Source organism: Alligator sinensis, unplaced genomic scaffold, assembly GCF_000455745.1.
Source record: "Alligator sinensis unplaced genomic scaffold, ASM45574v1 scaffold772_1, whole genome shotgun sequence".
NCBI lineage: Eukaryota > Metazoa > Chordata > Crocodylia > Alligatoridae > Alligator > Alligator sinensis.
The window spans coordinates 632,841-647,120 of NW_005842695.1; the positions used below are offsets into that span (position 1 = coordinate 632,841).

Here is a 14,280-nt window from a genome sequence, read left to right on the forward strand (position 1 = left end):
CCGTGTTTGGCCCTGCCCCCCCGCCAGCTCTATCCCTACAGTCATGGCCATACTCCACAGTCCCACTCCGTCCCCTCCATCCCTCTCTGCCACCACCCCGCGCTACCGCCACTTCCAAAAAGCAGGGCTGGGGGTGGGGAGGGCAAGGCCAGCAGCACTGGCCTCATCCCTCTGCTCCATCCCCACTGTCATTCTCCCCCCGCTCTTCATGTCTGGCCCTGCACCCCACCCTCTGACCCCCGCCCTCACTCTGTTCCTGCTGTCATAGTGGTGCTGCATCCTCGCCATCATTCTTGATGGGCAATTCGTCCTGTGCACAGCACTGACTGGAGCCATGCCCCACCAGGAGCCACCCCCCCCCCCCCAGAGCGTTATGGACAGACAGACAGATGCACAAACAGACTAAGCCCTACAGAGAGAGAGAGAGTGCTGACTTAGAGAATGAGTGCTCAACCATACCCCAGACCTAGTTCTTCTTGGACAGTGATCATTCTCAAATGTTCAAGGAATTTGGCTACAGTCTAATGTAAAGTCTGTATGTTTGTATTTGCTTATACAGGCAATTCTCAGACTTATGACACAACTGGTTCCAGAAAACTTCATCTTAAGTTGAAACATTGTAACTTGGAACTGATTTTCCCATAGGAAACAATGTTATAAATGGAGGATTGGTTCCTGAACCAAGGCCTGATACCCTATTTTCACCAAAAATAACCTAGAATTTTGTACTCAATCAATTATAGATGAGTAATATAGATACATTAATGTATTTTTATTGTAAATAGCAATCATATTGATTTGGAAGGACTTCTTTGAGGTGACTTTGCTGGACTTTTTGAAGGGCTGGAGTCTTAGCATGGGTGACTTAGTCGGGGGGCACATGACACCCCAGCGACCAGTCAGCGACCGGGGGGGCCCCCCCACAGCTGATCCCACTGACCACGGTCGATTGTGAGACAACCGATCACTGCAACCAATCGCTGCAGCTGCTTCTGGGAGTGCTCCACTCCCCGGCTGGCACTTGCAGGGAGGGCACCAGTGCTCCCACCTACGGTGAGCATGGCCAGTCAGGGGGTTCACCGGCACTCTCAGGGGGTGCATACACACCCCCGTGCACCTCCTACATGTTGCCACTGCTTCTCAGGAGTCTTGGCTGCAGGTTTTTCTGGAGACTTGACTGCTTTCTTAAAGGAAGTGTCCAAGGAAGTTCTCCCGGGAGATGGGCGACACAGTGAAGTTGTTCGCTGGCATGGCGTCGCATTGGATCAAGCGTTGTAAAGTCGAAACTGATGTCAGAAAGTTGAAACAGGGGGTCAATTTAAATGTTGTAAGTGTAAAACGTTGTAAGTTGAGGACTGCCTGTATAGAGAGACTACAACAACGTGGTTCATTTTCTTAGCCTTCTTTATGAAGGATACTATGCAAAACGAAGCTGAGTTGGATTGGACCCTCACGGGAAGGACTTCACCCTCCTCTCACCACTGTATGCCTGTCGCATTAGAATCAAGAAAACGGTGATCTCTCTTAATTACTGGGCACTTGCCACCCCCAAATTGTCTTTCCACAAAGGCAGCAGTTTATGCTTGCTCACTGTTAGAGTAGTATCTTGTTTACCCGTGTTAATTCTGCTGGTATTGCAGTGCTCTTGAAAATAAGTATGAATCCTGCTTGATTTAGTGTGCAGGGCTCTTCCGGTGAGTAGTCATTTCCCCTAATGTGTAAATGTTCAAGAAATTTAGTCACATATTAGAAAGCTGTTCAGAAACATCTTGCTGGACAAATCCAGATTCAGATAAAGCCATAAACTAAACCACTGTTTATTTTAAGGATCCCATGAGAGGGCATCTGCCGGTGTGTTTACAGGGCTTGGGTACTAGTTTCTCTTAGTTTCAAAAGCTGGTCACAGTTTTGCCATCTGTCTCACTTGTGTCTCTGGCAGGCAAGACTGAAGATGGCATTAGTTTAATGGCTCCCACCTCATTAGAAATGCGAACCATTTTATTTTCATGTAGATAAATCCTTCCTACTCTCCATGTATGCACAGTGCTCAAACTGCCAACCAGAAAAGAAGACTTTAGGTTTTGCCCCACACTGCAGTTCCACCTCTGTGCTTCCATGAAAGAGAGAGTATGAGTTCCCTGCCTTTGCTGGGCCCCTACATCACAGCCCATATGGATAGTGTTACCATAATGAAACTGGAAAATGCAGTCCCCTCAAAGCTCTGCATCTCTTGCACAGTAAACAGTTAAATCTCACTGCCACAGGCAACCACCTGTTCCTTTTTTTTAATTAACTTTGTTTGAATGATTCCCATATTCAGCCTGGTAGGTATTTAATTTATAAAATGTGCTCATTACTGAGCACAGTTCTAATGTGACAAATAAGTTTTCAAAAGCAAAAAGTCAAAGAAAAATAAGACTTCTTAGTACTCTTTTGCTCTCTAACAAAAGCCAGTGGTAAGGTCTAAAGGCAACGTTGACCCTCGCACCTAAGGGTCAGCAAAGTCAGGTTCTCGCACAAGAGAATGGGAAGCAAACTCCTGAGATACCCTGAGGTGTTAGGTGGAGGACAGATAATTTTGGAGACCTTGGAAAACTGAAAACTTAAATCAGTGTCTAGATAAGCATGATGGTCTCTCCAAGGGCCAGATTTGGAACTAGAGATTTCTTTCTAAGATGCACTGAACTTCACTTGAAAGAGAATCATAAGCACAGCTGGCAATGTCCTCTCTGAGGGTATTACCACCAACTAGGTTGCCAGCCATATGACACTAGCCTTTAAGTACTGTGCTGAATACAATGTATTGCAAAGATCCTCGACCTCTCTCTCATACACACACACATGCACACACATCCTTTCTACAAATCAGTAAAACAAACTTCATAACACACACAGTAAACCCTGCATGACTTCTTTTAGAGGTAAACCTATAACAACAGAGCTGCAATCATTAAAGGCATATATTGTGCTTATATGCTGAGAGAGAGCTATTTCCTCTTGGATAAACCTTCAGGATTAGTGTGGGGAATGCAGTTAAATTCCTCAGTCATGCTGGAGTAAAGGAAGAAGCCACTGTGGGTCAATGATTATAGGAGAATATGGCTTGATTCATCATCATGCAAGGATAAAACTTTAAAGCAGTAGTTGGGAGGCAACTTTCATGAAATTCTACTATAAAATGGTAGGTATCTCTTGCCCCTACAGAAAATCTATGCTGTGGGTCATAGGGTTTTCTGATATACATTTTTTGTACTCACTGGGCACGTGTACACATGCGCATTTACTGTGCAATAACCAAAATTACTGTGCAGTACAGGCGCACAGCTACACGTGCATGCCCATACTGCACAGTAAATATGATGACTTACACTAACTTGAGCATAAATTTGATACCTGCATCATGCAGGTATCAAATTTACTTCCAATTAGTGACTGCACAGTAGCACACTTGTAGACGCCTTACTGCACAGTAACACAGTGTGTGTGGACTGACTTGGGGCTAACTTTAGTCCCAAGTCCGTCCACAGACAGCATTGATGCACTTTAACACCTACACATGTAAATGGCAGCCTATTCCCACTTACTGCGCAATAATTTACTGTGCAGTAAATTTAAGCTGGCATAAAAGCATATGTAGACACACCCACTGGAAGCTTGATGCCCAGCAACCCTTGGGAACTTGAGAGTTACTACAGCTGTAATAAGATAGATGCAAAACAGTTATATTTCAGGAATAATTATAGTAGACATTTTCATGCTTTCTTCAAAATATTTTATCCTCATTAAACTATTTTTTAGTATAATAAATGCAAGGACAAATTTAATTAAAAAAAATAAGTTCTTAAGTGAAGGGACTGTGTCGTCGTCTTCTCTTAAACCTTATACATACACTATGCAGGCAAATTGCTCTTTATGGCACACCAGTGGACGCAGCAGTCTTCCTTTGTGTTATAAATTGTTGAACCAGGGCCTTCAACAGTACAGTACCTTGTATGATACAGCTCCACTTGTGATGAGGTCCCTCTGGATCCTAATGTAATACAATTAATAAATCATTCTAACCTAGCCACTTGAAGTTATCTAACGAACACAAAAATATGCTCAGTCTCAGTATGTTTCTTTTTATTTAGATTTCTATTGTGTAACATGGTACAGATCATTGGTGACACGTAGGGGGTGCATGTGGGTGCACATGCACCCCCTGAGCGTGGCGGCACCCCCCCCTGTGAAAAGGCGCCGCCAACCTGCGGGTGGTTGCTGCTCGCCACCCCTTCCCACCTGCTGCCACATCGCCGGCGGCATCTGCGGGCGGTCTTCTGCGATCACTGCTGGCCAACGCTGCCAGTGGCACCTGTGAGTGGTTGCTGACCACCAGTCGATGTTTGCCACCCCCCGCCGCCACCAGTGCCACTGCTGCCTGCGGGAGCTCGCCGTGACCCCCCAGCTGCCAGGGGCACGTGGCGTTCATGGTACAGATTCTGATCTCTCTGACAGAGTGAAAATCAGAAAGAACTCCACAGGCGACAGTGCGATTACAGTATTTAATGGAGATAAAAATCTGGCCCATAATTTGCAAGAACTTTGGCATCACATTGGATCATAATTGCATATACTTAGATGTCATTATTTAGTTTCATAGCACACAGCTCTGGCATAAAGAAAGTGCAACTTCTGCTCTGCTATCCTATCGTTTCAAAGAGAACTATTAAAAATTCAAAACCAGGTATTATATTTAGGGGTTAATAAACAGCAGGCATATAATTTTATAGCTATGTTTTAATCTCACGTAAATATGATCTTCATTGCACCACGAGTGCTATTTATAACCAGTTTGAGAGTTCTTCCATAAGTATGCTCAGCCTCCTTCCTTGGGGAGGGACGCAGTGGAGCAGCAAGTGAACATCAGAGCCCGAAGAGAACAAACAGAACTAAAGATAATACACTCTCCCACAAGCAACAAGTCATAGAGCTATTAAACAGACTTCTCAATATCCCACAGTTTGTTACCTAATCCTCATCCTATTTTAATGAACCGATAAAGAGAAGGAACTCTAATAACCAAATGTAAATGGCACATTCCTGTGGTCCTCAAACTGGCTTCTGTCTCACACGACTAAACAAGACAAGCTGATTTGCCCGAGTCTGACGGGGAATGTGATTGCTGTCTATAAATATGTGAGGAGGGTAAACCCTGAGAGAGGGGAAAAAAGCTATTTTAATGGAAGGGCAGCATTAGCACCAGAACAAATGGGCCTAAAATGGCCATTAGTGTATTTAGAAGACTCCTAACCATTAGAGCAGGGAGGTTCAGGACCAGCCTTCTGGTAGGAGCAGCAGGAGCAAAATCCTGCTTCCTTTTAAGCTGGAGCTTGACGAGTTGGTGAAAAGGATGAAAGATCCAGGAAGCTTCTTCTCGTTCTGTGCTTCTGTTTGTCTCTTTTTCCTGCTCAAGATCACAGAGCATCCTCCTGAAGGGCCAGCAAGGTCTATAAGTGAATCTCTGTATTCACCTCCAATATTGAAACATTCTCAAAACCAGGCTTTTCCTTTTAGTTTGTTAACATTATCTTTGCTCCCACCTCCTAACTGTCCTTGCATCATCTGTGTGCATGTTGGGCCCTAAATTATTTTGTATGATATCAGCCCTGGGATCGATTTCTTAAAACAAAATACAGTCCAGCTCCCCCTGCCCCTGGTTTGTTGCTTTCTTCTCCAAGCAACTAGCTTATTTCATTAACACGTCACCCCAATGTTTTTCTTCTTATATTTTTCTGCTAATGTCCCTTGACTATGCTGTAACAGCCAGTATTAATTGAAAACTTTCTATTACCTTGCAATATGCCATAGAAGTCGCTGGGATTTTGAGTGTTGCACTGAGCACAGGTGATTTAGCAATGTAGTGATCCAGGTAGTTCAGTTATGCAGTTTGTCCTGTTGCTAAAAAGTATGGGACTAACTTCAAATATCCTTCCATAGAAATGAATAGTTCAATGCATTAAAAAATACAAACCATGGTAAGCAGTAGGTGCACCCTGACAATATATTCCTCCACGGCCAGAACTCATCCCATTGCCTTCTATCTTAATGATTGCAAATCTGATGACTTAACCATGACTTACCGGTATATCCTTCTCTTGGTTAGTTCATTGATCCACAGGGGAGGGGATATTTCTTATAACCCTCAAGGTCAAGCAGTGCGTGCATTTATAGCTCAAGACAGACATGTGAACCGTCTTTATTCCCGGGACAAGACTGAGCATGATGAGTAATAAGATTTGTTTTTCAGTTTGTCATAGACATTTGTCCAGTTTTCTCTCCAAACATAATCATGTAGTTGCCTTAGACATACCTTTGTAGAAGGATTTACCTCATATGTCTTCATCGGCTGTTTCTCATCTAAGTCTTCCATACGCTTTATTGTTTGTTTAATATTAATTTTGCATGTATAGAGAAAATTAGTTTTCAACTATGGTTCAGATTAGAGACTAAATGAAAGCCCAGGGCTAAGATTAAATTCAGTCATGCCAAACTGCATGAAGAGTGATGTTGGCACTTTGGCTTCTGACAAGGTATTTCGTGGAATTAACTGATCTTGTGAGACTTTTCCGCTCATAGGCTTGGAGTCACATGAGAATAGCTCTTCCGTTCGAATTTAAGCAGACTCATAAACTAAATGATTTCAGATCCAAGCTAGAAACAAAGCTGTAGACATGGTCTCAGAACCAGGGATTTGAAACTGAACCTTGCCTCCCCGTAGAACTTGATTGAGTTTGTATTAGACGTTCTGGTTTTGGAACATCTGTAATTCATGCAGCAGGTGCCATCTTTACAATGCTTCATGGCCAGTTTTGCAAAAGAGAGCCTGAAGCACAAGTAGGTTAAATGATTTTTCTCAGATTCATATGGGGTCTCGGTGTCAGCCCTGATGAAAACTAAGGGGTCCCTCGCTCCCAGTTCTGAGCTCTTCTCGTTAGACCTTGCTTCTCCCTAAATCATACAACTGTCATTTCTGCTACATTTACTTTCCCCTTTCTGTCTATATTGTGATTATTATTATATTCATCTTGCCTCGGGTATTATACTATTTGGTTATTATTAATTGCTATTATTATTACTGAGATGTATCAGATCCCTCGGTGTATAGTACTTAGCAAAGATTCTCTTTCCTGACCTTTACCACACGCTTTATGGAATAAAAAGAGAGAAACTACAAAATAGCGAAGACATTAAGACTCTGCAGGTGTTCTGAATGTGTTTAAATTAAAAACACACATACATTACTCATTAGAATAAGTGTTGACCTATACAGGAGACTGCAACATTTCAAATTTAAAATAAAGGCACAAGAGCAAATAGCTTGCAGCTCCTTGGTTCAGGTAGATTAAGGCTAACTGCAGACATTCAAAAAGCCCAAGGCAGAAGTGGTCTGAGTTTCTGCTTTACTCTAAGCACCCTAGGTTAGGTCGGGTGTGAACAGAATAGACGTTTGCCCTTTGGTGCATGGTGGGGAGGGCATGCAGGCTGCCTGCACTGGCCAGGACCAGCAGGTTGGGGACGCTCCTGCATGCCTCCCCACAAGCTGGCAGGGAATGCTGAGCCCAGCCAAGCAGCCGGCCACCCCGACCCACCAGCGTGGTCCCTCTTCTGCAGCCACTGACTGGCAGTAGCAGTGATGGGGAGGGGGGAATGGGGGCCTGAGCTCCAGCCTTCCCAGCACAGCGGGGGGTGGGCCTGCATGGTGGGGGCTTTCCCCCACTGCCCAGCCTGGCTGGTCAACGTGGCTCCTCTTCCCAGCCCCGCCACCCCACGAGCAGTCATCTGTCAGCAGCAGCGAGGTGGAAGGGGGGAGCGGAGGGCACCTACCCCCACCACATGCCAGCTGTCTGTACTGGCTCGGGTCTGGGGGGGGCAGGTCTGCACTGGGGGAGCCTCTGTTTCTTTCCTCACCCTGCTTTTTACATTTATCCCAAATGAAAGATAGGAATTGTGTGCACCAGCTTAACCCAGTCTAGAACAACAGCTCTTCTTGAGGGACTTGTCCAAGGTACTGGGAGTTATGGGTAAAAATAGAGGGTTTTACAAAGGAATATGACATTTGGAATGAAATATGTCTTTGTGACTGACAGGGAAAGCCACCTGAGCTAATCTCTGTTTATTGGGTTTCCAGTAGGGTTGTGCAAAACAGCACCATTTCATTTCAACTTCGGTTTCACCGTTTCGACGGGAAAGTGTTTTGTTCAGTTTTGAAGCACCGTTCTGTTTCGTTTCGTCAAAACTGTTTCGCTGTTTTGACGTTTTGCCCATAGGTTATAATGGGGAATCACAAAACTGCCTATAACTTTGTCATTTCTTGCCTGAACTGAATGAAAACAGAAGGTAGGGTAGCCCCTGCTGAGGCCACGAAGCCTGTGAGGTTTCAAGGAGATCGGTGCAGGGGTTTGGGAGAAACCGCACCGCAAGCTGCGGACAAGCAAAACCCGTGACGTGTGACTGTGTGTGTGTGTTAAGGCACAACTGTTTTTCCGTCCCTCCCCCAGAGCACTGGGATTGGCAGGGACCTCAGGGAAGGATCGCACTCACTGGCCAGCTACACAGTCAACATGAGAGCAGTCCTTCCCCGTTTTTTTTTCTCCCTCTCCTTACTTTCTGTTTCCCTGCAGGCAAGCCCAGCTCCGAAACTTGAAACATTGTAAAACGTTTCGAGTCCCCTTGTTTTGTTTCGAGGCTGTTTCAGAGCCTTTCATTTCATTTCGATTTCGCTGTTTCAAGGTCGAAACTGTGTTGAAACAAAACACCTGGCGAAATTTCTCACAGCCCTAGTTTCCAGGTTTTATGAAAGCCAATTTTAGGTTATTTTGCATTTTAGTGACAGGATTTTTAAAGTTAGTGAAGCATCAGTACCTGGTTAATTTGTCCGTAAGACTGATTAAGATCTAGTCTTTGAAATGCTGTTCATTTGCCTACCAGCACACTGGGAACAAAACAAAACCAGGAACAGATCACGTCTACGAGGCCTGTGCGAAGTGCCTAGTAATCACTTCGGATTCAGCCGATTTCGGGGGACAGTTATTCGATTCGGTGATTCGGTCGGGGGGGCTATCAGAGGTCCCCCCATGGTCCCCTTCCCCCTCCCTTGAGCCCACGCTCCCCCGTCCCTAGTACTTACCAGCTCGGAGTCAGCTGCAACTCCCTGCTGCAGCCACCGGGGACTGCCCGAATCATCAAAGCTCTCCAAATCTTTCCCGAAGATTCAGAGAGCTTTGAATTGATTTGGAGCTTTAAATTGGTCCCGATTTGATTCGGATTTGGAGATTCAGCCACTGAATTGGGCCAAATCTCCTCTGAATTGAATCACCACCCAAAGTTTCGCACAGCCCTAACGTCTAATTCCCTGCTTGAGTCCAGGGTGAGAGCTTCAGCTCTGCCTCTTGAACCTTATATTGACCTATATTATCCAAGAACTCAGAGAAGGAAGGAGACTGCCCAGTGGTTTTCAACTTACCAGATCTCTAACCCTCTTCCTCTGGGGGCAAGGCAGAGGGAGTAGCAGTTTCACAAAGGAGTGGAAGGTGTGTGGGGAGTCTCAGCTCTTACCTATATGGTTTCTAAATGGAAGTTAGAGTTGTAGGGCCTTTGGCCAGCTAAGAGCCTAGCTCCTCTCCTTAGTTGTGCTGCAAATTGTTCCTGTGCTGCAAATGCATGTCAGCTTCCTCTCCAGGGAAAAAAAACAGGTGTGAAACAGTGATGAGGTGAGTGCTAGTGGCCTCAGTTATTGCCATATTGTGGCATTGTTTTTTCTCAAAGGTATCTGGGTATTCCTTCCTGGCTTTTCCCCTTTCTGATGGCTGCACTTCCTTCAAAGCTGCAAAACACCATCTGTGCAGTTGTCATGTGGAAAGGCCTCCGCCTGCTCAGAGAAGGAAGCATCCGCAGGCTGCATCAACTTGGTAAGCTTACTATGCCTGGCAGCAGTGCCCTCAGCCATGCCGTGCTCCCTCGGGTGAGCTGTATCTTTAAGCAGCAGCAACAGCAGAGCTGTGTCCACATGGCACCACTGCGAGTTAGCACGGGGCAGGCTAATGGTCACTGTCACTCAGAAGTGCTCATTTGTCTGCCTACCACACTGCCAGGACAGAGGCACACTGCTTCCAGATTAGGAGCAATCTGCCCAGATCAGCACCCTGGCTCAGTAAGTTTGTTCTTTAGACGGAGCCTCAGCAGCTCAGCCCCTCCTCATTCCTGCCTGTAAGTGCACACCCACCCACTAAGCACATGGCTTTTATCATGGGCTAACGAGGCAAAGTTTGTGAGATGTCTGCAATAATATAATTAGCACCTCAGTGAGCAGCCCTCATTAAAAACAAGAGCGCACAGGGATAACATGGGCTGTGTGTACATGCTCTGTGCTTCTTGGAAAAGTGGAACTCCTGCATCCTTCTGGCTTTTCACTCTTGCTATATTTATTAAACTAATTACCATGTTTTTAAACTGGAGAGCTGGATTCTCCTTTAGTCTGAGCCTTCATGAATTCCCTTCCACTGCCTCAACTTACTCATCTGCTCCATAGCTACCAAGGAAAAAGACACAGCTGCGCCCATTCCAAGATGGGGAGTCAGGGTCAGGGAGAGCCTGGGAGAGAGGCAAGTGGCTGGGCTGGCCAGCAGCACTGCGCTAAGGTAATGTAGCCATCCCAGTACAAGATACACAGTCGCTTCCTTTTTAGAAAACACCTGTTTGTTTGGGATATAAGCTCTCAGATCAATGGTAAAACTTGATTTCTCTTGCATTTGTTCTTTTCATGGTCCCATCTCACTGTTTTCCCTCCATCTTCGTTGACCCTGATGTATCTCTAGGTATCTTGTCTACTGTCTTTATACTGTTATTTCCCATCTGTTGTGCTTTCCTCTGCAGTGTAACAACTGTTCCTTCCTTTCCTTTCCTCCCACTCCATCACCTTCCTCACACCTGTGTTGTGGTCTCTCTTTCAATCCCCACGTCCCACTTCCCTCCACACCCTTCCCCATCCCCACCAACTCTTTGACTGTCTGTCTTCTCCCAGCTATGTTCCTCATTCCCAGTCTTTTTGAATTCTCCCCTCTTGCAGCGTCTCTTATTTCCCCCCACCACATACACATACCCATACACATGCGTGCGCTTGCACTCTCTCTCTCTCTCTCTTCCTATGCCTGTTCGCCCATCCCCACACTGGCGCATACACACCCTCCCCTTCCAAAAGCTCCTTTTTCCTCTTTCCCCACCTTACTCCAGCTGCAGAGTTCAGTGAAGTGTCTGTGTGTCACCTGGGTCCATGGGCCCTCCTGAAGTGTTGATGGAAGAACTTCAGCATCTGTGGAGGCCACACTAGTGGCAGCATAATGTGGGCTCACCAGCTGCAGAGGGGCTCTGTTCGGGCATGCCTGTGGGAGGATGGCAGTAGGGATAGGACTCTAGTGCTAAGTATTGGCCTAGCACAGCTGGTGGCCAGCGTGACAGTCCCTTGCCCGACTCACCTGCCTACGGTGGCACGGATGCATGGAGCCCATGTGGCTGAGTTGGCACCGTGCCAGCCAGAAGTGCACTCTTGATTAGCCTGGAGCCCCAAGGTGATGGGCCAAAAGGGTGCCGGAAGGGGGTAAGAGGGAATGGCAGCCGAGGGACAGGAAATGGGTCTGGCTATTCTCCCCACTGCTGAAGAATGGAACGCTCTCCTTGGTGCTGGGGAAAGGAAGCAGGCACAGGCCAGGTGCATCGCCACGTAATAGCTGAGCCTCACCTGAATAGGAGCTAGCTGCACCTCACCTGAAGGAGGCTCGTGGGGCTGCAGTGAGTACGGTGCCCACCGGGAGCACCAAAGAAATACTGCGGCAGGTCACCAGCCCAAGGGGCACAAGGGGCCCAATAAGAAGACATAAGGCCTGGAGTAACTTGTACCCCAAAAATGGGGAAGAAGCTGGGGGCAGCAAGGCACCAGTGCCCTGCCTGGCTGCCAAGCTGAGCTGTTTTGAGTTTATTTTATCTGTTTAGTTGTCATTCTTTTATGTTCCTACATTAACCCGAGGCAGGACAGACCCAAACTGCAGCCTAACACTGTGGGGGCAGCCCGTGTGACAAATGCCTCCGATGTCTGAACAAACAGCAAAAACACCTGAGTGGAAAGGGAAGGGGTGTAGGGGAGAAGGTGTCCTACAGAAGACGCATCTACAGTCACATCCAGCTCACACAGGACCACTGGATCACATCCAGGCAAGTACAGGGTCATTTTGGCACATCAAGTCATGGCGGGCAAGCAGGCCAGGTGTGACATAGCCAGGGGCACAGGGCTTGCCCATGATGCTGGGGCAGCAGTGCTGGGTGTGAGCCTCTCACAAACAGCAGCAAGGGAAGGGAAGGGAAGGAAAGGGAGGAAAAGGCCCCCTGCACCCCCAGTTGTCTGTGCCTCTGGTAAAAAGCTTGTTAGTTGTGTGCTGGATGGTGAAGGTCCACTGTGACCCCCTGCATGTAGGCTGGCCCAGGTCTGGCCCTGAGCCCTCAGCCCCGCATTCAGCCTCCATGGGTTCTGCAGGGCAAGGCTCCACAGCCTAGTGATATCAACAGAGACTGTTCTTTGGAAAAACATTATTGGAAAAAAACCAACAACCTAATGAAATAAAAAAACCTGGATGAATATTGCCACATTTAACTTCCCTTTCTTAGAAACAGCAGTAAGAAGAGTCAATAACTTGGCTGGCACCCGGAGAGGCCTCTGAAATGCTTGGGAAAGTTGGAGATGCCAACTCCCCCTGCCTAAAACTGCTGCTCTGAGAACTTTCTTTGCAGAGCAGGGAGCACTGTGGATCGCTCCTCCCTCTCCCCGCCCCCTCCTTCCTTCCCCTGCCCACTCCCTGGGCAGCACAGTGGTCAGGGAAGGGCTGTCGCTTGATGCTAGGAAGGGGGCAGGACCTGCGTGCTGGTATTCAGCAGTTCTGCATTTGCATCAAAGGGGAGCAGGCTGTAGGCTGTGAGGACTGGGTGACGCAGAGGATCTCAGCTATGAGGCCGGGCAGGCAAGGTAAATCTTCTGCCTGGTCTTGGACTTGGAGCTGTGCAGCTGCTGAGGCTACCTGGGTGCTTTCTGGCTTGAGGATAGAAGTCCCTTTCTTTGCTTGCTGTGCTGTCCCTGGGCTCTGCTCTCACCTGCGTGCAGAGGCATTTGCAAGCAGCCAGTATCACTAGGGAGCAGAATGGTTGGTTGTTTTTTTTTCAAACCAAGAGCAGATTTATAGTCTGGTTTCCTGTCAGATCTTTGCATTTTCCTCCTTCGCCCCTCCCAGCCTCTGACACACTTTTTCTTACTTTCTGTGTCGCCCTTTGTTCATTCCGACACTGGTGCGTTTGCCTCCTGAGTCTCTCCATTCCCCCCTCTCCTCTCTCCACCCTTGGCTCTTCAAAGAGTCCTGGCCCTTTCCCTTGCACGGCTCACCTGGAGCTCCTGGGGAGGGGAAAGGACGAGTGCATGGAGGCGACCTAGCAAGCTTCACCCTGCAGCAGCTGCAGCCCAGCCGCGAGCTCGGTCACTCATGAGCACCCAAGGTAAGGAGAGCGGCCCAAAGGCCAGCACCACCCCACTGGCAGCGGGGACAGCACCTGCCTGATCCTGGCAGCTTCCAGTTTCACTCTTTTTTCTTTGTTAATGTCTTTGCTCGCATCTGTGCAGGCTCCACAGGTCTCGTTCCACTCTGCAGACACAGATACTTGAAGCCCGGGTTGCAGAGAAGGAGCGAACAGGCCCACAGTCGTAGGGGCAAGAGCTTAACAAAATGTCACAAGGGGTGAGGAGGAAGGGGAGGAAAGTGGTTGGCTCGGGCTCCCCATGCGTTGTCTGCTGGGGGCTCACGCTTTTCCTAGGAAGCAGTAGCACCTTTCTGAACATGTTCTCCCTGCGTACTGCTTCTTCCCACTTCCTTGGCTCTGCCTCCTTTGGCCGCGGTGTGTCTCTGAGTAGCTTCTCACCACCTTTTTGTCCATTTTCCATTAAGCTGCATCGCTGATTTAGTTAGTCTATAAAGTGCACCTCTATCTTGACCTCAGAATATCCCGGCTAGCTACCTCTCCACCACATGCATAATTGTTCACCCTTCCCCCTCTGTGATTTCCTCCTTTTCTCTCTTGCGTTCCCCTTTCCCATCTCTTCAGTGGCTTCTCACATGCACTCCCACTTCCTGCCCCCCATCTCTCCCCCACGCTGCTGCCCGCTCTGCAGAACACCCTTGCACCACTTCTGGTGTCTCCCCCCAGAATACC

At 47.6% G+C, this 14,280-nt stretch overlaps 1 protein-coding gene across 6 annotated transcripts in view; it reads left to right on the top strand.

The window, feature by feature from the left end:
• Positions 1-14,280, top strand: part of CARD11 (caspase recruitment domain family member 11) — a 74,670-nt gene that overhangs the window by 4,816 nt on the left and 55,574 nt on the right. For 2 of the 6 annotated variants that reach the window (XM_025216017.1, XM_025216016.1), the window contains exon 1: positions 12,973-13,048. The exons of 1 other annotated variant lie outside the window; for it this stretch is intronic. In XM_025216017.1, coding sequence (XP_025071802.1) covers positions 13,030-13,048 — 19 coding nt within the window. In that variant the 5' untranslated portion in view covers positions 12,973-13,029. 3 more of the 6 variants (XM_006034046.3, XM_025216013.1, XM_025216012.1) reach the window with 3 other exon arrangements.